The 24,116-nt window shown below is 46.2% G+C and overlaps 2 protein-coding genes across 4 annotated transcripts; both read right to left on the reverse strand.

Moving 5' to 3' along the window:
• Positions 1 to 16,591: 16,591 nt before the first annotated feature.
• Positions 16,592 to 18,943, reverse strand: LOC306975918 (gap junction delta-2 protein). Of its 2 annotated transcripts, XM_079573722.1 has the most exons (3): positions 18,373 to 18,943; positions 17,984 to 18,010; positions 16,592 to 17,832 (listed from the first exon to the last, which is right to left on the reverse strand). In XM_079573722.1, exons 1-3 carry the CDS (start codon positions 18,441 to 18,443, stop codon positions 16,986 to 16,988), a joined length of 945 nt encoding a protein of 314 aa, XP_079429848.1. In that variant the 5' UTR covers positions 18,444 to 18,943; the 3' UTR covers positions 16,592 to 16,985. The 2 variants fall into 2 exon arrangements, with proteins under 2 accessions (XP_079429848.1, XP_079429849.1); XM_079573723.1 differs by lacking the exon at positions 17,984 to 18,010 and having other exon boundaries at positions 16,597 to 17,832; positions 18,373 to 18,936.
• Positions 18,944 to 20,454: 1,511 nt separating this feature from the next.
• Positions 20,455 to 23,863, reverse strand: LOC306975614 (actin, alpha cardiac muscle 1). 2 transcript variants are annotated; one of them, XM_079573216.1, is made up of 7 exons: positions 23,831 to 23,863; positions 23,264 to 23,402; positions 22,871 to 23,195; positions 22,653 to 22,814; positions 22,393 to 22,584; positions 21,933 to 22,114; positions 20,455 to 20,684 (listed from the first exon to the last, which is right to left on the reverse strand). In XM_079573216.1, the coding sequence occupies exons 2-7, from the start codon at positions 23,390 to 23,392 to the stop codon at positions 20,541 to 20,543; spliced, it is 1,134 nt and encodes a 377-aa protein (XP_079429342.1). In that variant the 5' UTR covers positions 23,393 to 23,402; positions 23,831 to 23,863; the 3' UTR covers positions 20,455 to 20,540. The 2 variants fall into 2 exon arrangements, with proteins under 2 accessions (XP_079429342.1, XP_079429341.1); XM_079573215.1 differs by lacking the exon at positions 23,831 to 23,863 and having other exon boundaries at positions 23,264 to 23,404.
• Positions 23,864 to 24,116: the final 253 nt, after the last annotated feature.

Consider the following 24,116-nt stretch of genomic DNA (forward strand, 5'->3'; position numbering starts at 1 on the left):
TTTCTGACAAATGAGCTCTGTATTCCCCTCCACACTGCGGCAGGCACTACATGGGTAAAATATATTACACTGTAGTTTTGTCTTTGGAAGGTGTTTCTCAGTGACACGGCGGAGTCATAAGTGAAAGTGCTGAAGTATCTGTTGTGGTATAAGTAGAAAACATAGAAAGCATGAAGTAGCGTTATGAACCTAGACAATGAGCGGGTGCTTCAGTCTCCTCCGACGCAACCTGTTCCTTTAAAGGGAAAAATGCAGGAAGCCCAGTGCTCGTGGGTGGGCGGAGCCTCCACAGAGCTCCAGAGCTTGATTGACAGTCTCTGGAGCCTAAATGCACTGAAAATGCTCTCAATTTTCGGGCTGATAAACCAAAACCAGCGTGGTTAAAAATATTTCACCGACCCCAGCGTGGTCACATGGGTCATAGCGATTTATAGAAAAAGAAAAACTCTTTGGAGCCAGGCTTTTAAGCCAATCTTGGGACGTTCGAAGTCCCATTAGAATCAATACTCCTGAGTGTCTTTTGGAGTCGCCCCTGGCCACCAGGGGGTGGTATTACAGCAATGTCAGCTCCCAACCGCGAGGACCATAGAGAAGCGCATTCTTCATGCAGTTATGAATAATAACTTTGCGGTTTCAAAAACGCTAAAATTGCACCGGAATTCGCCCTCTGTTAGAGCAACACAGTGGGGACAAAGTTTCTTACTTGTTGTGAGTCAGTGGCATTTTGCAGAACAGCTGCACAGCACCACCTACTGCTCTGGAGTGTGCATTAGAAGGCTTAAAGTGGGACAAAATCTGTGGCCAGCTTTTGCTTTTTACTTTGGAGCTTTAATAGAAATGTAGTGGAGTAGAAAATATGTTTTCTTCTTTCAAATGTAGAGGAGGAAAAGTAGCAAGTACTTAACAAAAAGTAAAGTGCAGATCCTAGTCAGGATTACATTGTTCCTGAAAATACGTGGTAACACTGGTGAGCATTTTCAATACTTTCATCTTTTTTCAAAAAAACCTTTCCTGATCATTTGTAAATCACTTCACACATGTGATTTATTGTTTGTTTGATGAATGCGTTTAGACAGCGAGCCCCCATTGTTCACACTGAGGTGGATTTCTACCCCCGGGCTGCAGATATCCAGTCCTGCCGCACACACAGCCCTCCTCACTGTCTGATTAAGACTTGCTGGCTGTGATTTTTATTGGCCGGGTAATGGGGCAGAACCGAAACATTTCTCTGGGTCGATGGGGCGAGTGTAGAACAAGCCGTTAAAGAGCTAACGGGAGCAGAGTGAGGAGGAGGAGGGGGTGAGGGGGGAGAGCAGGGCCATGCAGCGGCGGCACCTCTGATAGATTAAACATGTCAGGAAAGATATGGAGTTTAGCGCTGGTTAGAGACGCCACGGAGGTTAGCGCTCAGACTGCGGGGGGATTAGCATATGGGGCGCACTGTAATACAGCAGTACAAGACAAACATGTTGGTCTTGCCCAAGGACACAGCAAAACTATGGAAGTTTAATCATCTTAAAACGAGACGCTGCAGGCTGTAGGTTAGTGATATAAATGTGAGGGGAACATGGCTTTGTTCAACAGCCTAACTGAAGCAGGAACAAACGAGTCTTTAAACCTGTTGAGTTGACAGCGGGGGAAACTCTGAGCCGCCGTCCCAAAGGCAACGTCCTCTGAACACAGAGCGTGTGATGGGCCACTCAAAGCCTTGTTGGCCCCACACAGTGTCCACCACAAATAAAAGTGGAAATGTGTTTGCCAGAGCGTAATGGACCTGGGTATGTTGAGAAAACTGGTCCTACATTTTTTTTGAAGCCCAATTAACACCACTTAGATGCTATAAATGAATAACAAATCATGAGGAAAGCTTTGTTTAGTATATCTCATTTATCTGAAAGGGACCATTAATCAGCACGAAAAAAATGCTTTGTACCAGACAAAAAGCATTAAACTACAATACTTAATATTTACAGAGTGCTATTATACATTTTATACAGAGTACATTTCACATACTCGTCCCTGACCCTTCTCAGATATAAGTTTAGTTATTGTTGTTATTTGTTTGTTTTCTTTAAAGGGGCTAGATGCAAGTTTGCCATTTTATACTCACTACTGCCACCTCAGGTCATACATGTAACTGCATCTTCTATATTAAGCTCGTGCATGACGGCACTTCGGACCCGAATTAACAACTTTTTGAGTGACAGTGCAGGATTTTAGAGGCAGTTGTGGTGAACAGGTCTGAGATCATTCTACATTAGGACATGGCTGGAACATGTAGGGGGAGGAAAATACTTATTTTAGCATTTTTAAACTTTGTATAGTCCCTTTAAGGCTGACATGTCTGAGTTGCCGGAAAATGTTGTTTCATATCTAGGCAAAATCTTTTTAAGTCTTTGCATAGTTTTGTGAAGTTAGAAGTTTGTTCCATTCTGAGATTGATTTAAAGGGACTACACGGAGTTTAAAAATGTTAAAGTGGTCGTTTCTGAGCGTGTTCCTACGAATGTGCATTTACGTTGTAAACGGCTTCACGAACCTGTACATAGAGCTTTTTATCTCCACATGGTCTTTAATGGTGAAGCCAGTGCCTATGGCAAGAATGTCCATTTCACGGCATTTATTATATTTATGAAGTTTCTTCATAATAAACAAATTACTTGATGATGTTTAGCGGCTGTTGGAAGTGAACCCGGCCCACAATTTGCTGAAAAATTTAAAGTGTTTCAACATTTGGATCAGAAGCCACTTTTATTTGTTAATTTTATTATTAAAGGGACTATACAGAGTTTAAAAATGTTCAAATTAAGTATTTTCCTCCCCCTACATGTTCCAGCCATGTCCTTGTGTAGAATGAACCCAGACCTGTTCACCACAACTGCCTCTAAAATCCTGCACTGTCACTCAAAAAGGTGTTATTTCGGGTCTGAATTGCCGTCATGCACAAGCTTAATATAGAAGCTGCAGTTACGCATAAGACCTGAGATGGCAGTAGTGAGTAATGACCAACTTGCACCTAGTCTCTGTAAAGGAAAATGCCAATTGTCCTAAAGCTGTTGTTCATTTTGGTTTGGTACATTGGCCATTAACAGTTACCTTGTTGTTGTGTATTGGACAAACCTGTTTAGTGGTGGAGGTGCCACATTATTCATCTTGAATAGCAACTCTAGATTGACTTCATTATATATTCGAAGTTGAGCATTATATATTTGGTTGATATTTGACAGTGATGATACTGTCTTTATTTCCTGTCTGGAATCCTAAGTGCTGCTTATGAAGAGAGTAAGTGGGGTATATAATTCCATTGCGTTGAAGTAGGTGTTGGCTCCTTGTATTGTCAATGAATTTCTTACAGATTTAAATGTAAACAGACTACATTTTGTTGTATGAGATTCATACAACAATTGGGCAGCTCCAACAGCTGCCCCCACGATCCGGCAACGGACAAGTGGAAGAAGATGGATGGATGGATTTTTGATGTGTTTCTTACAGCTTAGTCTAGCATCTAAAATTCCGCCAAGGTATCTGAACTCATTAACATTTTGAATTTTTTCTCCTTTTACTGTCATTAGGAGGTCGTTTTTTTGGTGTGTATCTAAAACTCTCGCCATGATTCCCTGAACAACAGCCGCAGCCACAACAAACGCTCTAATGCCTCATTGTTTTGATATCCCTCAGAGGTGACCCGGCTCGTCCACAGCCCGCTGGCCTGATTGAAATATCCGTTTTGGTGAGTGTCAGCCGGGGGTGAGGGGGGGTGGGGGAGATTGTGCCCAGAACGTGTCCTCGCCACAGGTACGGCTCCATCCCACGGCTCTGGCAAATCGCGGCATAATCCTGTAATGTTCTTAATCCCGGGGTCACATTAAAAATGGATGAGGAATTAATCTGCGGCGGGGCTCTGTCAGGTATCAGCCACTGGGTGCGGATTTTTTTTTCTTTTTTTTTTTTCACCAAATCCTAGACTAGTATGGCTTTTCCCACCTGCTTCCACATAGACAGAACAGTTACCCCATGTGACCGACCTGAAGTTCGTGAGAGACCCCAGACAGCCGCCATTCAGAAAGAGCCATCGCCATTTCAAACCAAGAGGAGACTGTGCTATAGTTACAGCCTCACTATCTACCTGACGTTCCCCTGGATGATATTTCGACTCCAGCAAAGTGAGGCGGTTCACCTGCAGGGGTCACTATTGCTGAGGTTGCATATAGAACGCTTCTATTCAGTACGGCTCGGTCGAAGTACTCGATTTCTCACGTATCTACTCTACTCAGCACACGCTAGGGCTTCCGCTCCAATAAAAGATCGCAGTTGTTGTGGGCGGCGCTCCCACGGATGCACACGCTTGAATACACATTACTGAAGCCACAACAGAACGGCCTTAAAGGTTTTGTGAGCCGTGGTGAGAACAATGTGGGCGAATGCTGCCTTTTGGTGGGGTTTATGGAATTGTTCAGAGGTGCCAAGGCAAATACTAAAGAAGGGAAGCAGCTAAAAGACGAACTATGAAGGTAAGGTATGTGCTAAAGTTGTGCTATCATTGACAAAACGAACTGTTTCAGCGACGGTGTGATGTTGTGAAATTTTAAATCCGTGTGACCTGCCTGTCCTCTCTCCTCTGGCCAATCAGAGGCAGCGGGGTCAGTGGTCGGTCCCAAAACTTGTGCCTGGTCAGCATAATACCCGCTCTTTAATATGAATACAACAGCAACATGATGCTCTTTTTTGTATGTTTTTGTGGCTGGGTTGATTGGGAAAAACCTAAAAGTGGCTGTAGGCCAAAGAGTATAGTTCCAACGTGCCCATTTGATGAGACACAACTGGTTGCCTATAGTAACGAAAGCAGCTCCTCTCATAGATCAGGTTAAAACAGCTTAATCAGATCAGGCATCTGCTCTGGACGGTCCGGTGAGACTCAAACATCTGCCAAGTTAGATGCAGTATAGCCTCTTTTCCACTGGCAGACACATACACAGCCCAATGCCTGGTCAACCCGGCTGGGCGAGTTTTTCGACTGCCAAGGCCAAACTTTTCTGACCAGGTGTAAGTCTTGGCACCGACCTCTGGCTGTGGCCAAAGTGCTGAACTGTGACTAATGTGACGTGAACAGACTGCTGGCCTCTGAATGGCCAACAAGAGAGTGGTCAACCCTCACTATCAACATGGAGGTCATATGGATTTAATATTCCACAACATCATCCCGTTCTAAAAGGGGATTTTGCCGACATTAGCATTTAGCCACTGTTAGCACAACTTTAGCTGGATGCTTACCTTCATAGTTCGTATTTTAGCTCCTTCTACACTGCAGTATTTGCCCTGGCACCTCTGAATTCTTCCATAACCCCCACCAGAAGGTGGCATTTGTTCACATTTGTTCTCATCGCAGCTTACAAATCTTTTAATGACAGCGTGCACATCTGTGGGGACGTGAAGTTTAATCCTACTAGGGTCAAGAGTCTACTTCGCCCTGTTTTTCCAGTAAAACGTGTCAAACCAGCCTTGTCCCAGTCTGCATGACTCCAAATGTCCTTTGGGAGTAGCAGAGAAGAGGTGCAACTCCCAGTCCGCAGGGGGTTGATGGCTATGCGTACTATTTCCGGTTGACCTTTGGCTGCTATGTTGTTGTTAGCAAACTGTTGATTAGCCCAAGGTGCTTTCAGACCAAAGTGCTGTTCTGGGCTTAACTGCTATGTCCCACGGATCTTTAACAATATACTCATGGTCTATGCCAGGGCCTCCCCAGTGTTTAAACTCTTAAACAACAGATGCTGATAAGCACAGTTAGCGGCTAAAGCAAACGTAATATGCTTGGCTCTCTGTTGATGAGAATTGTGTAATAAACTATACGTTCAATAAGCGCAGCACAACTGTAAAAGACGCTTAAAATGTAGCTGATGATTTTAGTGACTTTATTAGTGCTTATTTCTTCTTTTTCATCTGATCGACCAGCGCTAACGTTGGCTGTAGCAGCTCCAATGTTAGTCTTCTGTCTCATGGCCAACACACATTCTCAGCGGTGATGTAGCCTCGAAGATGAGCTCTCCTGTAGTACACAGCTTTGCTCAACGACAGCAGTTGTCTCTTAGAAGTAGCTAGCACGATGCTATCTGGCAATGTGTTGTTGTTTTTTGTGCATTCGGCAGCCCGACAGTTAGTTTCAGGGACAGCATGCATAGTTACTTTGTGCTAATCCAACACATTTGGGGGAAAGAGATTCAACTTTCCCTTCGTCATGTAACCGCACTGAATAAGACCAATCGGGCAAATAAAACAAAAACTACATTTAAAGGCAATGTACTGCACGTTTTTATCGTTTTAGGAAAAGTATTACAAACGAAAGTCGACCTGTGCTGCCTTGAGCGTTTTGTGGATACACAAGCTGAGAACCTGCAGAATTTGACGACTTGTTTGCGGACAGGTGCTGGGATTTGGCGGATGTTTATTGCAGTTGGACCTGGCAACCCAAAGTGTGGAGGAGTTTAAGACAATTCTTTATCAACAAGAAGAAGTCAATACAAGCTTCATAAACCCACTGATTTATTCATTTATTGTTTAATGCAAGCTTTTTAGTTGAACGCTGCTTCTCTCATGAGTATGTTGCTTCTTCTTGCGCTAAAAATTGTAGTGTGAAGTTTTCAGACCCCGGGGTTCCTTTAGGCAGCAGCGTTGGAGGCACACGGTGTTCCTTCGCTAAAGACCACTGGTGTGTGCAGACAGATAGCTCTTCTGTGGCAGACCCGGGTCCAGGCCTCGGTCACACTTCCTCCTCCGCTCTTCAGAACATCAGCGAGGGGCCGTATCGCTCCGTGCCACACTGCAGCGCAGCCCGTGCTCTCTCCAAACGGGACTTAACGTGATTATGCCTCGTTCAGCGGATCCAAAACGAGCCGGCGTTGCTTTGGTTTTGTACTTTCATGTTTTCATCCGTGCAGAAGGGGTGAGAAGAGGATTCTCCAGCCGCTGTATTCAAGAGAAAACGACGGAGCGAGGATGCTGTGAGAGTTTCTTTTTATGTCAAACAATTATTTCAGAAATTGATTGATAGATTTACGGTCAACTCAAAAAATTACATCACACTCAAACCCATTCTACCAAAAGTCCAACTCTCTGGATCCACCCACCCATCCACCCATCCATCCATCCATCCATCCATCCATCCATCCATCTATCTATCTATTGTCTTCCACTTTTCCGTTGTTGGGTCACATTGCTCCAGGCCCTATGGATCCTCCTGCAGGTGGTGGGTCCACGGGAGGATGGCCCCATGATTAAACGGTCCTGTTGGTCACTTAAAAGGGGATTTTGAACCGCTCTTTGTCTGACCCATCAACTAGGACCTGTTTGCCCTGGGAGACCCAACCAGGGGCACCAACCCAACCCATAACCCCCAGGATCATTCGGGCGGTGAAACCATTCCGCCACCTTAACGTGGTGGAGGGGTTTGACCGCCCGACGGTTCCGGGAGGGGAACTCTCAGAATCTTCTAAGAAATTCATAATGACTGTGTTCCTGTGTCCCGCCTCAGCAGTGATGGCGCGCTGTGAGAGGCCCTGCTTATGCAGCTCAACAACCCGACCACAATCAAAACAAGAGGTTTGACCGTGTAAAAACCTGACAGAAACAGACACTGAATCCACATTTTTGCACAGATTTGATTTGGCCTTTTAAAGGGGTCTGGGTCTCCACAGCCTGTCTCCTTCTGTGGTTCTCCCCGAGGTTTTGAGTTTTTCCTTGCCCTGGACATCTGCTCCTGACACTTAATTTGAACAGCACCTCTGCCACACCTGGTAAATTTGAAGTATTTTTGCAAGAAAAATCCTGACTTTACCAGGACTTTAGCCTGCTGGGGACATGTGTGAAAGTGGCTTATGTTTGCCTTGACACTACACTAGCTTGAACATTGCATTGTTAGTTTTGTTTTCTTGTTTGATACAGCCCTGCATCAACTCTTCTCGTGATTTTGTGCTATAGATTGTGCTATATTGAATGATTGATTGATTAATTTGTTTGATTTTGAATTGATTTGTGCCGTTTTTCAACTGGTCTTGAACTTTTGATCAGGACTTTATCTTGAACTTTTTATTATATACTGTGGCTCTGCACACCCTCAACTTCCCCCTTGATTTCCTCTCATCTGCAAAGTGGAAACGCTATACACAACGACATTACTGAACCTTACCCGGCTTCTCACAATGGGATAACAATAGATTTTGGACTTAATGGTAGCTCCGTCCGTCTGTTTCTCACAATAGATCGGACTGTGCGTGGGGGACAGCTGCCTTTTCCAGGATACAGAACACGGCATCCTTTTAGCCCGTATTGATTTCACACACAACGCTTTGGATCGCCAGGGCCCTGCAAACAATGGCCTCTTCGGCTGCTGACCGGGCGCTATGAAAATGCACAAAGCGGTGATCGGATTTGTAATGTTTGCATGGAAACGCTGGGTATTGATCAACCGCAGCTCCGTGTTCCGCAGTCTTGGTGCGTGTCCATTTGATCGAAAAAGAAGTTTGTATGTGAAAAGTGTTCAGAGCAGAAAGTGTCGGGAAGCGTAAGGACGCAGCATCAAAAGTGTGACGATTATATATGATAGATTTTATAGATCATATCGAATTGATCTAAATCATCATCAACTTTTTCCCTGTGGGGCCGCATACTGAAGCGTACACAGGATGAAGGGCCATAGATCGGTAGTTGGTGCCGCAAAACCTTTGACTAGCAGAGGTTTAAATTGCGCCCCACACCTTTATTTCTGCTCAAAACCTTCATGTAGCTCTGTCTCACAGTAAAAGGTTAGTTGTTTGGTTAGAATTGTGTGGAATTATTACATTTCAAATAAAAAGGACTATCTCTGATGATGTGTCCCGATTCAGCAAAAAGGCAGAGGGCCACCAAAAATTGGTCTGAGGGCCCCATTTGGCCCCCGGGCCGCACTTTGGACACCCCTGATCTAAATGATAGATGAGCAGGCTTTATTTTGTCGATGCGTTGAATGCAGATATTTGTAAGAAGCAGGCTAGGAAACAGATACTTAAAAACCCTCCTTCAAAATCAGGATCTGTACCTGCATGTACATACGGTGAGGTCTGGTTGTAAAGACTCCAGTGTGAAGTCAACAAAACTGCAGGAAGATGCAACTTGCAGTCTCTGGTAACTGTGTTAATGTACTGCAACAGCATTTACCATTAAAAAGCTACATTTCAGCTTAAAGTCATGATTTTGCACAAAAAAAAACACAACATCCATGGGCCACAAACCTCGCCAACCTGCATGATTATTGACAATCAGCATAACTGACAACTGTCCCATTTCATCCACAACAAGCCGGTCTGTTCCATAGGGTTTCTCGCCAGGGCGAGTGTGGAGGAGTGGCTGGTCTCATCTTAGAGGCTGGTCTCATCTCAGCTCTTCTAACGAAGTTTAAAGAGACTAGATGCAAGTTAGTCATTTTATACTCACTACTGCTACCTCAGGTCTTATGCATAACTGCAGCTTCTCTATTAAAGGCTTAGGCCACCGTTTTTACATACTGAGATCTGTTCTTACCTTAGCTTTGACGAGTTCTAGGACCTGTCTGATCTTCACCCGTGCCTTCAGTCTCGCGTTAGCATTTAGCCTCTCCCCCTCTCCTCTATAGCTCCAAAACTGGTCAAGATAGAAGCTACCAAGCTCTTCCACGTTTTCCCTATTTAAATAATTTAAATAATTAAACAATGTGGATTTTCTAAGCGGATAAAAGGGGGGACTATATTGTAAGGCGTAATAATACCTGGAGTAGTCTGGCATCCGCACAGTAAAGTGAAGATTACTGCACGGATTTCGAACTACTCCTGGTATTATTACGCCTTACAATATAGTCCCCCCTTTTATCCGCTTAGAAAATCCACATTGTTTAATTTTGTGTAATTATACTTTGTAGTGGAACACTTCACGTAACCATATTTAAATAGGGAAAACGTGGAAGAGCTTGGTAGCTTCTATCTTGACCTGTTTTGGAGCTATAGAGGAGAGAGGGAGAGGCTAAATGCTAACGCCGTCTGCGCTGTGTTTACGTGACTGAAGACACGGGGGAAGATCAGACAGGTCCTAAAGAACTCGTCAAATGACGTGACGTGCATGACGGCACTTCAAACCCGAATCAACACCTTCTGAGTGACAGTGCAGGATTTTAGAGGCAGTTGTGGTGAACAGGTCTGAGCTCATTCTACACATTAGGACATGGCTGGAACATGTGAGGGGGAGGAACATACTTAGATTTAACATTTTAAACTCTGTATAGTCCCTTTAAATGTGCATTATGGAACTTTTCATGTAAAAAAAAGTGTTACATGTGCGTCAGTGACCCAGTAGTGGGATGAGTGGACAGCTTTGGCGCCTTTCCTTGCCATCACTGGAGCTCCAGAAGTAACTGTTGCAAGAGTTACCGGTAGGTTTTTCACTGCTGATGTAGAGGCCGTATAAAGTAAAGGTGCCATGCTGACCACTCATATAATCATTCACACAGTCACAAAATTATGCACTAGTATCAAGTTTGTTTTTTTGTTATTTTGGGGGGGGGGGGGGGGGGGGGGGGTTTGCATAAAAAGTTACATAATGCGCTTTTAAAGCCACCTGCAGCTGTTCCATTTTGCCGAACCGGAATGGTTGCATTCTCACATTGCCACCTTCGCAAACAGTGAGCTAACTTTGTCCCGCAGAAGCAAAGACAAGCTCCACCCCTCCCTCGCCTTTCACGATGCACCCCATAACACAGCCCTCACCATGTCAAAAGTACTTTATTAATAGAGTTTATTGTATTTATTTAGTTTGTATTAATGTTGGGACTTAAGATTTGACATTCATTTGTGTAATGTTTAACTGCCAGTAGAAAAATACACTTAAATGCACTTAAAACAAGAGATACAACACATTATTTCAGATTTATGATCTACTTTTATTTGAAGTTTAAGTTTGGCTTCTTCTCCTCTGACATCGAGGATGATGGACTGAGGAAGGTGTGACTCGTTTCTCGATGACGCGCCGCACAATCCGAGGCAAATACATTTTGAGTAAACAGTCCTCGAAGTTCGAATGTTCCCAAACAAAGCCACAGTGACTCAGCGCAGCAGCGGAGCTCCTCCCTTTGTTCCCGGGGTAAAAGTTTGATCTGATGCAGAGTTTTTGCTGCAGCGTGTCCACTGTAATGAGGCCAGTGTTTGCGATAGGCCTGTGCTGTACCTCGGACCAGTTTGTTCCACGTTAGGACAGACGCACCTGCCCTCCCCCCTCCTCCTCTTGCCGTCCCGCCGTCTCTTTAAATAGAGCCGTGCAGCTGTTAGCGCTGCCTCCGCCGGGTGAGACAAAAACACAGAGAGGGCCTGATCTGGGTTTACCACGGCTGCATATTCAGGACTTTAGAACGGAGCTGAAAATGAACCTGCACAAATACAGATGTTTCACTACGAAGGCTCACAAAACTTTATAGAGATCAATTTGAACTGTTCCTGTGGTTTCCTTGTGGGCATTAAAGTGATAGTCTGGAAGTCTAAATGTACGACAAATTTTATTCAAAGAAATCGACCAGCTGGTCTTGCATTTTGATGTCAAATAAGTAGTAATTAATCTATACTGTTTTTAGCAAAGTCCCTCCTTCCCGGATCTCAGACACTAATCAGAGTCGAGCATCCTCCCGCGTTGACCAATGAGACGAGCTCTTCCTGTGAACCAGCCTGTCAGATCCAAACAGGAGAAGGGGGAGGAGCTTGATCTTTTACTTTTGAGAATTCTGTTCCTGCTCTCCTCATTTTGCAAAATGAAGAAGGGCTTTCAGGTTAAAGAGAAGAGGAATATTGATTGTTTACTTTCAAATTTCACTCTATCTCTCCTCACTTTGCAAACTTACAGACTATCACTTTAAAAATTGTATTACTAAGGCAGGTGGAAACACTGATTTTTCACACAGTGAAACATAATGACGCAACGCTGGTTTTCCCCACGCTTATTCATTCACTAATAACAAGTTAATGACAAGTTTGGTATCCACGTGTAGCATGAAATGAGACAGAGGTGACCCTGTAATCCAAATATGGTCATTTCCTTTCTGGGAGACAGCATGGTAGAAATATACACACGCATGTGCAGACTTTAGGGCTGTTTTTTCTCAAAATGAGGTTTTCTTTACACTCTTGATAAAACATTTCCACTTTACAGACTCCAAACTCTCCAGTCTTTTTCGTCAGAGGGACCTTTGGACCAAAATTTAGCTTTGAATGGCAAAAAAACACGGCAAAATATGAAGAAAAAAACATACATTTAAACTTGGCGCTTTCTATTATTTAAATTTTGACACTGAATGCCAGTGTTGTCAATGTTCCCTCATCTAATCTGCAGCAAAAGTTTCAAATTGAAACACTATATCCGGGTCTCCAAACTTTTTGTACCCGGTGATCAACTTTTACACAGCAAAAGCGTTGGAGTTAAGTGGAGGTCATCCTGGAGAATGAAGACGATATTGCAAAGAAAATGACTTGACTTTTGTCCGTAGTCTTTACTATATTGACCCAAATGTTTACAGATTATGTCCAGCATGTTCAGAACAACAAGAAAATGCATCTAACACTTGTCGTCAACTGCTCCCTAGAGCTGCTGGTGGCTCCAGTTGGAGATCCCTGCTTTAAATGATCGAAATACACACCGCACGTAATCTGTGGAGTTCTCCTCTCTTTCTGCACACAGGCCCCTCCCACTTCACCTGTCAACTCCTCCCCCTCCTCTCTCTCCCCTCCTCCCTTCCTTGTGAATCCTCTCCTGATTTTACTTCCTGCTCCGACCTTGGCGAGGTGATTAAGATGAACTTTTGATGAATCCTGTTTCTTTCAAAATGGCACTTTATTTGCTCACAACCAATGGGCGCTGGCTGCTCTGCTTTATGACCACGACACTGGGGGCCGCCATTGCTGTAGTACCTCCATATCGCCACTAGGCCCCCATTGAAAAGCATTGGAGTTTAGACACATTAAAAACAACTTTAACGCCTGGTTTCAATTTTTTCAACACTAGGCTAGGCTGGATCTTCCTCCTGAGATAACGCTGGGTTAGTCACAATTTAAGAAACCAGGCTGGTTTTCGTAAAAAGAATTTTTGAAATCTCGTACTTAATGAGGGTCGGACTGTTAGCATTGGAGCAGCGCGAGCTACACGTCACGCAAGGGCCGAGTCTACGGTGAAAATCCCGCCCGTATGTCCTTTTTAGGAACATGCTTCATCAGAGCTGGGGAGGGGGAGTCTGTAAATCCGCCATGAATTCCCCCTCGACCGTGGTCATTATGGTAAACGGGGAGGAGTGAGCAGAGGCTGTCCATTATTTTTTACAGTCTATGCTCACAACATGTGTCCACTGTTGATCAATGGTCAGGGCTGGGCAGCGTTAAACGATACCAGTCTGTTTTCTGGTTCTAGACGACAAATATTTTAGCATAGGCATCAGAAATCATATCGGTGAAAAATATGACGGTCCCCAGCCCTCTTTGAAGGTCTCGGTCTCACTGCGTATTTACCAGAAACGATTCATCGATTACCAAAATTGAAAATTGAAAACCATTTCAATAAAAGATTAGTTGTTTCAGCCTTAACATTTTTCCTCCATGAGCCTGGAGACATTCTTTTCCAACATCAACAATAGAGGGACGTCCAAAAACATAAATATACAACTATTCTCACTGCCCTGACGAAGACTCTGACATGAGTTGAAACACGTTAGAATAAAACACACCAGAGGCTGATTTTGTGTGGCTCGGATTTCATTTTGCTGTTACATTATTCTCTTTCACCTTTATTTAACCAGGAAAGTCCCACTGAGACTCTGCTCACTCCCCTCATGGAGAGCACAGATCACTGACCTTCCTATACAACCATACTGTTCTGAAATCAGACATTCAAAATCAGGTTCCTGTGAATCGTGATAAAAGCCGTTATAAAGCATTAAATTCCACTCAAACTGGCTTTAATGGAGGAAAACATTGTCATTGCTCAACCGTTGTTAATGCATAAGTTTGTTGAAGATCCAAAAGTTATGCTCAAACACAGTCAGCCGCAGATTTGCTCAAAAGTTGTGTGTGGCGTCCAGTTTGTTTTTGAAGAGCAACCTTTCCCTCGTTCCTCTGTTCGACTGGATGTCTGTGAGTCGGAAACTATTTTAAAGATCGTATTTGTGCAGTCAAAAGCATTCCCTCTTGAACCTGTGGGAATGTTTTAACAGGAAGAAATGTGGGGAAACTATCATCAAAATAGATTTAGGTTAAGGAGGGTTTTCCATTCAGAGATCTCTATTTGAAACTTCTGCTTTAACTGATAGAAATGTACTGTAAGATTTCTTCTTCCATTCCCTACATAATGATGTTGTACAGAGGGGATTTTGGAAATCTTGTTAGTTTAGCAGAAGTGGTGCTCAGTTACATTTACTCAGTTTTGAAGTAATTGTACTTGTAATTTACTTCTACGTGAGCAACATTAAAATGAAGTATCTTTTTCTTACTTGAGTAAAAAAAAGTAACTTGTGACATTGTGAGTAAATCTTTAAGTGACAAATGTTTGTTTTGACGTAAAACAGATTTAGTATTTGTTGTTTTGTTTCATTCATTCTCATAATCATTTATTTTCTAAATGTTTTTATGGTATTTTCATTGAAAATATTAACATTTTCACATGTTTTGTTTCTCATCATTTATGTCACAACTGAAACATAGATCAGACTTTTCAGTTACTCAAGTAATATTTACTAATAATAAGTACTTTTTTTTTTACTCTTACTTGAGCAAAGATTTTGTCTACTTTACCCACCTCTGTTTATAACAGGAAACATCTGTAACTAAAAGACAAATCTAATTTCGCCTTGTTTTTAAAAATATATTTATTTATTCAGAATTCAATAAATCAGACTGGGAATTAGAAAGTAAAAAATCCCTGTGCAAAAAGCTTAAAAACATTGTTCAGTATTGGCTGGTTTGGCGTCTGTGCTGCTTATGGAGATATTGTGGCCACAATGTGAAACAAATGCATTTTGCGAAATTGGCCCTTTGAAAACGCAGTTTCCCAAAGTCAATCTCGAGGGAAACATGAATTAGTGCAATGATTAAACATGTTATTGTGAAGAATAGACTTTTTGTTTTTGGTTCAATTTGATAAGAGACCGAACTGTCCCCAAACCCTGAAACCTGACCCTGAGTTTCTTCTGCAGTGTCTCCTCTTTAAAGCTTCTTTGATTTTGTCCTGAGTGTCTCGCCTTTGACCCCTGGGACAGCTCCCTCTCCTCCTCTGCTCGTGGTGACAAAGGCCCACAGATGCAGATGCAGATACAGAGGTTTCCCCCTGCTGTGCCACGCGCGCCGCCACGCGCGCAGCAGAGCAGAGCCTCCGAATGCTGCGGCACAGTGCGGTGCGTAAAGGTGCGTCCTGCGGCACTCTGCGGGCGCGGCCACTCCCTCTGCACCAAGAACCCCCCCACCTCCACAGCCTGCTCCTGCCCTCCTTACCTCCCCGTGTCCTACACCTTCCCTCCTCCTCCTCCCCCCGTCTTCTCTCGCCAAACTCCTCTCGCCCGCTTCTTGCCTCGGCTTCTCTCGCCCGGCATCGCGCCCTGCGCTCTCCACTCCGCCTGCTCGGCCTCTCTGACTCCAACCACCCTCTCAACCTCCACCCTCATCCCCATTGCCCCCTCTCCTCCTCCTCTGCGTCCCCCCCTCTGCGCCTTTACGCACGGAGATAAACACACAAGCAGGGCACACACAACACGGGTGGTCCACATCAATCCCAACGTTTATTTGGAGACAGGAGAGAGATATTTCCGATCTGCGTTTGTTGTTGTTGTTGTCTTTTTTTTGTACATGGTTGAAAATCATCACTCTTATGAAAGAGACAAAATAATCATTTTTAGCACCAGAGCAGGTTTTTTTTTTTTTTGCGTATTGCTCGTCCTTGTTTGATAAAAATGTCACTTTGTTTTGTGCTGTTTCCACGGGCATCGATTGGGAAGAAGGGAGGGGGGGTCTCGTTATTTCTTTGATACTGTATAAAAAAAAAGACTAGCACTTTGTCAGTCCATTGCAACATAAATCATCAAGAGAGAGAGAGAGAGAGAGAGAGAGAGAGAGAATCTTTCAGTCACAACAAATACATTGAGAGCAAACGATAATTTAAAAAACCAAAAAAAAAAAAAAAAAAAAAAGTCTGGGCGGCATTGCGCATAATCCAAGCAGGGATTCAGCTTCCATGGTTATTATTCTCGTCTTTATATTATAGGCTATTTAAATATTTATATGTATACATTTATAGTATGTTATGTACAAGTATGGCACTTGATTACACAAAGCAGAGAAGAAGAAGAAGAAAAAAAAGAAAGAAATGAGAGAACAGTCGGCCAAATCAGAAGCAGTGGGCGCTTTGGTGCGAGGATGGAGGAGCTTCGACAGACATTTGCAGCGCCAGGTCGTGTGTGCTGTGCGGCAGCTGTGGCGGCGGCGGTGGTGGAGCGGTCACGTTATGAGTTTTAAGGTAAAGTGGTGCGTCACAGGCAACAAAACAGAAACAAAAAAAGAAAAGAAAAAAAAAGGACATGAAGTGGCGCAAATGAGGCAGGTGAGGTTTTGCGGGAGGGGGGAGGGGGGAGGGGGGGGTCGAAATCTGGGCTAGATTTGTCCCCCGCAAACCCTCCGCTGATGGGGGGTGAATAGGTCGGTGCCAGAACGAAACATCAGAGAAAGAGCGTTTTTAGTTCGTTTTGGATAAAGCCAGGCTCTCTGTTCCTTTAGTGCAATAGGCGCAGCCCGCTTCACCAGCCCGGGAGGTAAAAACCCGACAAAAAAAAAGTTGCATCAGTGCAGTAATAAATAAGTCACAACCGTGTAATCCACGCCCGAGTCCGACAGAACTGAAAAAGACCAAAAAAAAGAAGGAAAAAAAAGCCCACTTTAGTCCCGGCACAGTCCGCAGTCCGCAGTCCGCGCGCGGTCACACGTACGCGGAGTCACTGGACTGAGTGCGCCCGAAGTTGGGCACGCTCATCCTGGGCAAGTCTTTGTTCCGGATCTCGTAGATGGACTTCCTGCGCGCCTGTACGCCTCGCACGGCTGTTTTGATTTTCCTCCAGCCCAAGTGATTGAGCTCGGCCAGGTTGAGTACCACGCAGAAGCCGCTCACGGCAAACATGAAGACCAGAAACACGGTCTTCTCCGTGGGGCGCGACACGTAGCACTCGACGTCTTTAATGCACGGGTAGCGGTCGCACTCGTACACGGAGGGCACGTTGAAGCCGTACAGGAAGTACTGGCCCACGAGGAAGCCTATCTCCAACGCGTTCCGGAACACCACCTGTATGATGTAGAAGCGCGAGATGCCCTCCTGCCGCCGCATTTTGGACTTGGTAGTTCGCATGGCCGAGTTGGGGATCTCCTTGACCTCCAGGCAGTCCGGCTCCGCCTCTTTGGTGGAGTTGTCCGTGTTCTGCAGCACTCCGTTCACGATGGTGTTCTTGATCTTTTTACTCTCGTCGCGCTTGAGCGAGTCTTGGTCCTTGTTGTCCAGAGTCAGGTAGACGGTGGAGAAGCGCCGCTCCTTCTGCTTGGCGGACTGGTGCACGGAGTAGGTGATGAAGCAGAGGCTGGGCGTGCACACCATGATGATCTGGAACACCCAGTAGCGGATGTGCGAGATGGGGAAGGCCTTGTCGTAGCACGCCTGGTTACAGCCGGGCTGCAGCGTGTTGCACACGAACATGGTCTGCTCGTCGTCGTACACCGTCTCCCCCACGATGGCCACGATCAGGATCCGGAAGATCACCACCACCGTCAGCAGGATCCTGCGGGACAAGCACACACACAGTCAGCAGGCGAGGGGCGCGCCACAGCGGCCCCAGCGACCACAGGGCTGTGCGCTCGGGGAGCGGCTCATGGAGCTGTCCGGTGCTGAAACACGCTCCCCGCTCTGCTCGGGTCAGAAGAGATACTTACTGCCCTCTGCCCGCGCATGTGTGTGTGCTGTGTGAGGGGACATGTGACAGGGTTAGTGTTGTCCTTTGGAAACATGTTTCATAATAAACATGTCCTAATCATGAGAGAGACAGAGAGAAGAATAAAGCCGTGTGAGGAGTGTGTTGATCCGTGTGCGGGGAGCGCACAGACTCTGGAGCCGTGGAGACGCAGCAGCTTCCTGGGCTCAGACACGAGGACAGCACAGCACAGGTCCACAACACAGCACGGACTGATACATGACTGATACAGGACTCAGGACCACAGGATCAAAGGACCAGAGGACCAAAGGACTGAGGACAGGCTGAGACAGAAACGGGGGAATGGGGGCCATGCTAAAGACCTCCCGGAGGCTGCGGCTCTTCTCTTACCTGCCGATCATCGTGGAGTGCTGCTGGACAGCAGCCTCCAGGAGCCTCTCTAGTATAGTCCATTCCCCCATTTCTGTGCATCCGGAGCAAACGCTGGCACTGCACTGTGGTCAAATCCCTCTGACAGAGGTTAGTCCCGGGCTGTCCGCTGGGCTCGGTGTCCAAACCGTCCTCGCGCGGCTGAAAGGCGCATCCGAGTGGGATGCCGCTGCTGCTGCCGCCGCTGCGCTGGTCCGTGTGTAGTCTCTGCTGGTTATGTGAGGAGCGCGCAGCGCCTCTGAGCGTCCTGCTGTGTGCGCTCCCACGACGCGTCCACGCTGCTCCCTGTCATGGGGGGCAGTGATCACTGTAAGCCCTCCTATTTTCGATCTTCAGATCACGCTGATGCCGCTGCGTCTGCGGCAGGAGGCTGGACTTAATGTCTTGCCAGCGTTAATCCGCCTTTAAGTAGTCTCCCCCGCCCCTGCGTCACGTACGTGCAGACAGGTCGCTGGACCGCCGCCAGAGGAACCAGCTTTCACTTTTGAGCAGAGGCGCTGCTCAGTGGACGCTGGTGGAAGGGCAGAGAGTCTGGGACTGTGTCCTCTCACATGACGCTCTTCACTCGTTACACACTCCACAGAGACACAACTGTTTCCATGCAAAGTGCTCTCGTGAGCAGCTGCTGTCCGCGTGCGCACAGCCCCCTCTCGCGCTCGTGCGGCAGACTGGTCCGTGCTGCGCCTCGGGCACAGGAGCGAGTCCCGTGGACCGACTCGCAGACCGACAGTGGCCCGGTGATAATCGCTTTACAGCGCGGTCCTGTGGGTCCGTGCGTAAACAGCGCGGCCACATCTTTGGACACAATATCGAGTGTTTTCGTCATAACAAGAGCAGTTTATCGTTGTGTGCGTGTGTGTGCGTGTGTGTGTGTCAAAGGAGAGATATTAAACGGATTTATTTTTGAACCTCTTTGTATTTCGGGGTCATCGGGTTCCTGACCACTCCGGTCAACATTATGCTGCGCACCCTCACGCGAGTTGCGCCCTTCCATTGAGTAAGACTTTTTTTTTTTTTTTTTGGTGAGGTCCATTTCTCCCCGAGCTCTGAGGAGGCTTATCCCCGGCGCTCGCCGCCTCTATAATCGGCTCTGCTCCAACCTGTGATAACCTTTAGTCATCCAAACACGCATGATACACCGCAGGGGGGGGCGGGAGGGGGGACTGACGAAGCTTCCAGGAAATTTCTGCAGGGTAATACATCTCTAAATGTATCCATTTTTCAGCATCTCACAATTTTACCCTCATTAAGTCTTTTTGAATTGTGCCAAATAGAACTTAAAGATGCACTATGCAACTTTTTTATGAGGAAAGAAAAAGTTGATATTTGTGCGTATTTGACCTTGGAGCGACCCAGTGTCTGGTCCGTGAAAACCTTTGAAACAATTGATCCTTGAGCGTTGTAGAGACCACTGTGATGGAACGTAAAGGAATGATGCTGACCACTCATGCAGCCGCTGGGTCACTACGAGGTCAAATGCACACAAATATCAACTTTTATCCCAACATAAAAAGTTGCAAAATGCATCTTTAAAACACATTTTCATACATACTTACCAAGGGCCAAAATACCTACTTCCAGAGGTGGTCAGTAAATCTGCTTTAGAACTGTACTTAAGCAGTACTTTTGAGCATCTGCACTTTACTTCAGTAGTAGTAATTTTCCTCCATTACATTTAAAAAATAAATACTTACGGCAAATGTAATACTTTCTGCTCCCCTACATTAAAAAAATAAATAAAAAGTTAAAGTTGGCCACATATATTGTCCCATTTTGAGCCCCGTAATGCACACTCCAGAACAGTAGGTGGCGCTCTGCAGATGCACTGTCAAACGCAAAAGGACTGGCAACAAGGAAGAAGATTTGCCCCCGTCGTGTTGCCGTTAGGGTTCCAAAATGATGAGAATTTTCAACATATTTTCCAAGGGAATTTGAACGGGAATAAATGGGATTAAACAAGGAATTGATGGGAATATAAATAACAAAAAATGAATGGGAATAAAGTCAAAGTAAAGCAGAGGCTCACAGCGTTTTCCATTCATTTATTACAAAGCTATATACATTTCTGTAAAAATTGCACTGGGGTGTAAACAGACGGCTCTGGAGGCGCGTGGAGGAGACACGGAGTTTCAGAAGCACTTCCGGTGGACTATGGACGGACCCGCCTCGTCGTACTCCTGTTTGCTGATCCACATCTGCTGGAAGGTGGACAGGGAGGCCAGGATGGAGCCGCCGATCCACACCGAGTACTTCCTCTCGGGCGGAGCGATGATCTGGAGACCACAAATGTAAGAAGCACGATGTAAGAGAAGGAAGATCTCACGTCACGTCAGTACAAATGCTTATGTCTTTGTTGTTGATTAAGGCGAGACCCTGCAGGTGAATATGGGGGAAATAATAAGGATTTAGAGAGACCAATTTGAAACGTTTGCCGTTGGAAACATGTATCATCATTTTATGTATGAAAATAGTCAAAATTGCTTATATTTTCAGTGTTCAATCTAAATAACAGATACAGCCAGATTTTAAAAATGTTTTTTCATATATTAGTTACAAATATTTTTGTTTTTTAAATAAGCAATGTGTGGAGAAATCTGTAAAAATACATATTGTTTTATTGCGGTTCAAAGCTCAACAAATAAAGCATGAATTAGATATTTAAAAATTCCTTTGAAAAAAAAAAACACTTAAAGAGGGGGTATTATGCTTTTTTCAATCACATAGCACCAGTCTATATCACACTACAATGATGCCGAAACCTTCTGTTAGTCTGTAAATGCAGTAAATTAGAATAACTGCCTTGTATAAAATTGCTCTCTCAAAATGGCTGTAGTGAATGTCTTGAAATAGGCCTCTGTCTCTTTAAGAACCTCTGAGCCTTTCAGACACGCCCCCTCCACCCGCTAACCGTTGCCGTGTCTCGTATTTCCACTTAGTTTGCGATCTCTGCGTGTGTTTGTGTTTACATGGTGTGATGCGGGGGTTATCTCAAAGTCACCTTGCTGTTTAGAAGGTGGCGCATCGAGCAATGCAATGTGGGAATGCAACAATTCCGGTCCGGCCAATGGAATAGTTGAGGACGGCTTTAAGAAAATGTCGCATATCTATCTAGTTCAGTTAAGGTGCTGCTGTCTCCAAGGAAGGAAATGACCATATTTGGATTACAGTTATCTCGCTTGCTTTTCCTGTTAGTACCAACTCTACCAAGTTCAATAAGCAGAGCCTCATTCTAATGTAACAGCTCTGCACTCAGGACAGGTCAGTCATAGTGTTCACTGCTCTCTCGATGGGGCTGCGTAAAGACAAAGGGGAAGGTTTAGCGGCTCAGAGCCTAACTAGCACTACCTGTCACTGTGCAGGCAGAATGTTCAGGGACAGAGGGCAGATTAGATTACTTGTAACAGTTTCTTTAGAGGATGTCAACTCTTCAAATCATCTCCATAACTGTGCAAAACCAGGCCAGGTGACCACTTTGAAAACACCACCGGACACTCCAGGGTCCTGTTGTTGCCTCTCCTCACCTTGATCTTCATGGTGCTGGGAGCCAGTGCGGTGATCTCCTTCTGCATGCGGTCGGCGATTCCCGGGTACATGGTGGTTCCCCCGGACAGGACGTTGTTGGCGTACAGATCTTTGCGGATGTCGATGTCACACTTCATGATGCTGTTGTAGGTGGTCTCGTGGATGCCGGCGGACTCCATGCCTGCGGGGAAAGGGGTTTTGATCATGTTATCGCGAGTGTGCAACAGGTGCGGCCACTATACTGCCCCCCCCCCTCGGCAGCTGTCGGGATCAGTTGGTCAGCGTCAACGCGTCTCAAGTGCTAGAGTTTAAAAGAAACAGATGGTGGAAGAAAAGCGGAAGAAGATGGATGGATGGATGGATGGATGGATAACTGAGTAGCTCTACCGCCTGCATGAGTCAATCGCAGACCTAAATCATGATCTGGTTTTTCATAGACACTAAATGAAAGTGACGCACCGATGAAGGAGGGCTGGAAGACGGTCTCGGGGCAGCGGAACCTCTCGTTGCCGATGGTGATGACCTGTCCGTCGGGCAGCTCGTAGCTCTTCTCTAATGAGGAGGAGGAGGCGGCCGTGGCCATCTCGTTCTCAAAGTCCAGCGCCACGTAGCACAGCTTCTCCTTGATGTCGCGCACGATCTCGCGCTCAGCTGCGGGGTCACGCGGGGTCAGTAAACAGCAAATGTGAAAGTACTGGTTTGTTTTTACACGGGCGCACCTGTTGTGACGAAGGAGTAGCCCCTCTCTGTCAGGATCTTCATCAGGTAGTCCGTCAGGTCACGTCCGGCCAGGTCCAGACGCATGATGGCGTGCGGCAGAGCGTAGCCCTCGTAGATGGGCACGTTGTGCGTCACGCCGTCGCCAGAGTCCAGCACGATGCCTGCAGATCTGAGTTTAGCCACGTGCCGAGTCCGTGCGTAAAGAGCGTTAACTCACCTGTGGTGCGTCCAGAGGCGTACAGCGACAGCACGGCCTGGATGGCCACGTACATGGCGGGCACATTGAAGGTCTCGAACATGATCTGGGTCATCTTCTCCCGGTTGGCCTTGGGGTTGAGGGGGGCCTCTGTCAGCAGGGTGGGGTGCTCCTCGGGGGCCACCCTCAGCTCGTTGTAGAAGGTGTGGTGCCAGATCTTTTCCATGTCGTCCCAATTGGTGATGATGCCGTGCTCGATGGGGTACTTCAGGGTCAGGATGCCCCTCTTGCTCTGGGCTTCATCCCCCACGTAGGAGTCCTTCTGCCCCATGCCCACCATGACGCCCTGGGGTCACAGAGTGTGTGAGTACTCCCGGTTACACAGCTACCAGACAGAATGTGGTAGTTTATTACCTGGTGACGGGGGCGGCCCACGATGGAAGGGAACACCGCGCGGGGAGCGTCATCTCCAGCGAAGCCGGCCTTGACCAGGCCAGAGCCGTTGTCGCACACAAGAGCGGTGGTCTCCTCGTCGTCGCACATGGTGTGGGGTCTGCGAAGACACGCTTTGTTAGGGCAGAGGTGTGTGGGCACAAGCACAAGCCTATAAACATCACTTCAAAGTGGCCTTAAAAGCAAAAAGTACATTTTCTATTGGACTTTTTTCCAACTGAAACATTATTAGAATTCTACATTGGCGATAAATTATCTCTGAAACATAGTCAAAGTGTTTCCCATCCTAAAGCAATCATTAAAACTGAAGAGTATTCCTGTATCTGTCCACCCACACATTACACATAACATCCACTATTAATCCAACACAGCCTTTATCTTGGAGCAGTCTTTAATCCATGTGAACGCGCTTTGGTCAAAGGCTGAAGGGTGTCCGTGCGTGAGCAAGTTCCTTCAAAACTGAGTCCAAAAGATGCGCTTCCAAACTCCCATGCGTCTTCACCACTTCTTCCCCCCCGCCGTACTCACCAGACAAGCGCCGGATAAACAGCCCGCTCCCGAGCGCACCCCGGGCCCTTTTGTATACCTCCCCCCTCCTCGCGTCGGTGCGCGCCACGCAAACTCCCCCTGTCCTCTCCATATTTGGCAGCGTGCGGCTCCATTGACAAAAGGCGCACCATGAAGGGAATGGCGCGGGGCAGGGAACATCCGCGCGCTCGGACCCATGTATGGCGCACTCCCCTCCCCAGACAAACACTGCACTTCTCCCGCTGTTTGATCTCTCTCTAACACCCCCCCCCCCCCCCCTCCAACC

This window comes from Gobius niger, assembly GCF_951799975.1.
Source record: "Gobius niger genome assembly, chromosome: 16".
NCBI lineage: Eukaryota > Metazoa > Chordata > Actinopteri > Gobiiformes > Gobiidae > Gobius > Gobius niger.

Excerpts from the sequence above, each read along its gene's own strand:
- LOC306975918 (XM_079573722.1), bottom strand. The coding sequence starts at position 18,443 with ATGGGGGAATGGACTATACTAGAGAGGCTCCTGGAGGCTGCTGTCCAG. Across the intron at positions 18,011-18,372 it reads CACTCCACGATGATCGGCAG|CACACACACATGCGCGGGCA; the intron begins GTAAGAGAAGAG and ends CCCCTCACACAG. Across the intron at positions 17,833-17,983 it reads ACATGCGCGGGCAGAGGGCA|GATCCTGCTGACGGTGGTGG; the intron begins GTAAGTATCTCT and ends CTTGTCCCGCAG.
- LOC306975614 (XM_079573216.1), bottom strand. The coding sequence starts at position 23,392 with ATGTGCGACGACGAGGAGACCACCGCTCTTGTGTGCGACAACGGCTCT. Across the intron at positions 23,196-23,263 it reads TGGGCCGCCCCCGTCACCAG|GGCGTCATGGTGGGCATGGG; the intron begins GTAATAAACTAC and ends CTGTGACCCCAG. Across the intron at positions 20,685-21,932 it reads CCAGCACCATGAAGATCAAG|ATCATCGCTCCGCCCGAGAG; the intron begins GTGAGGAGAGGC and ends TGTGGTCTCCAG.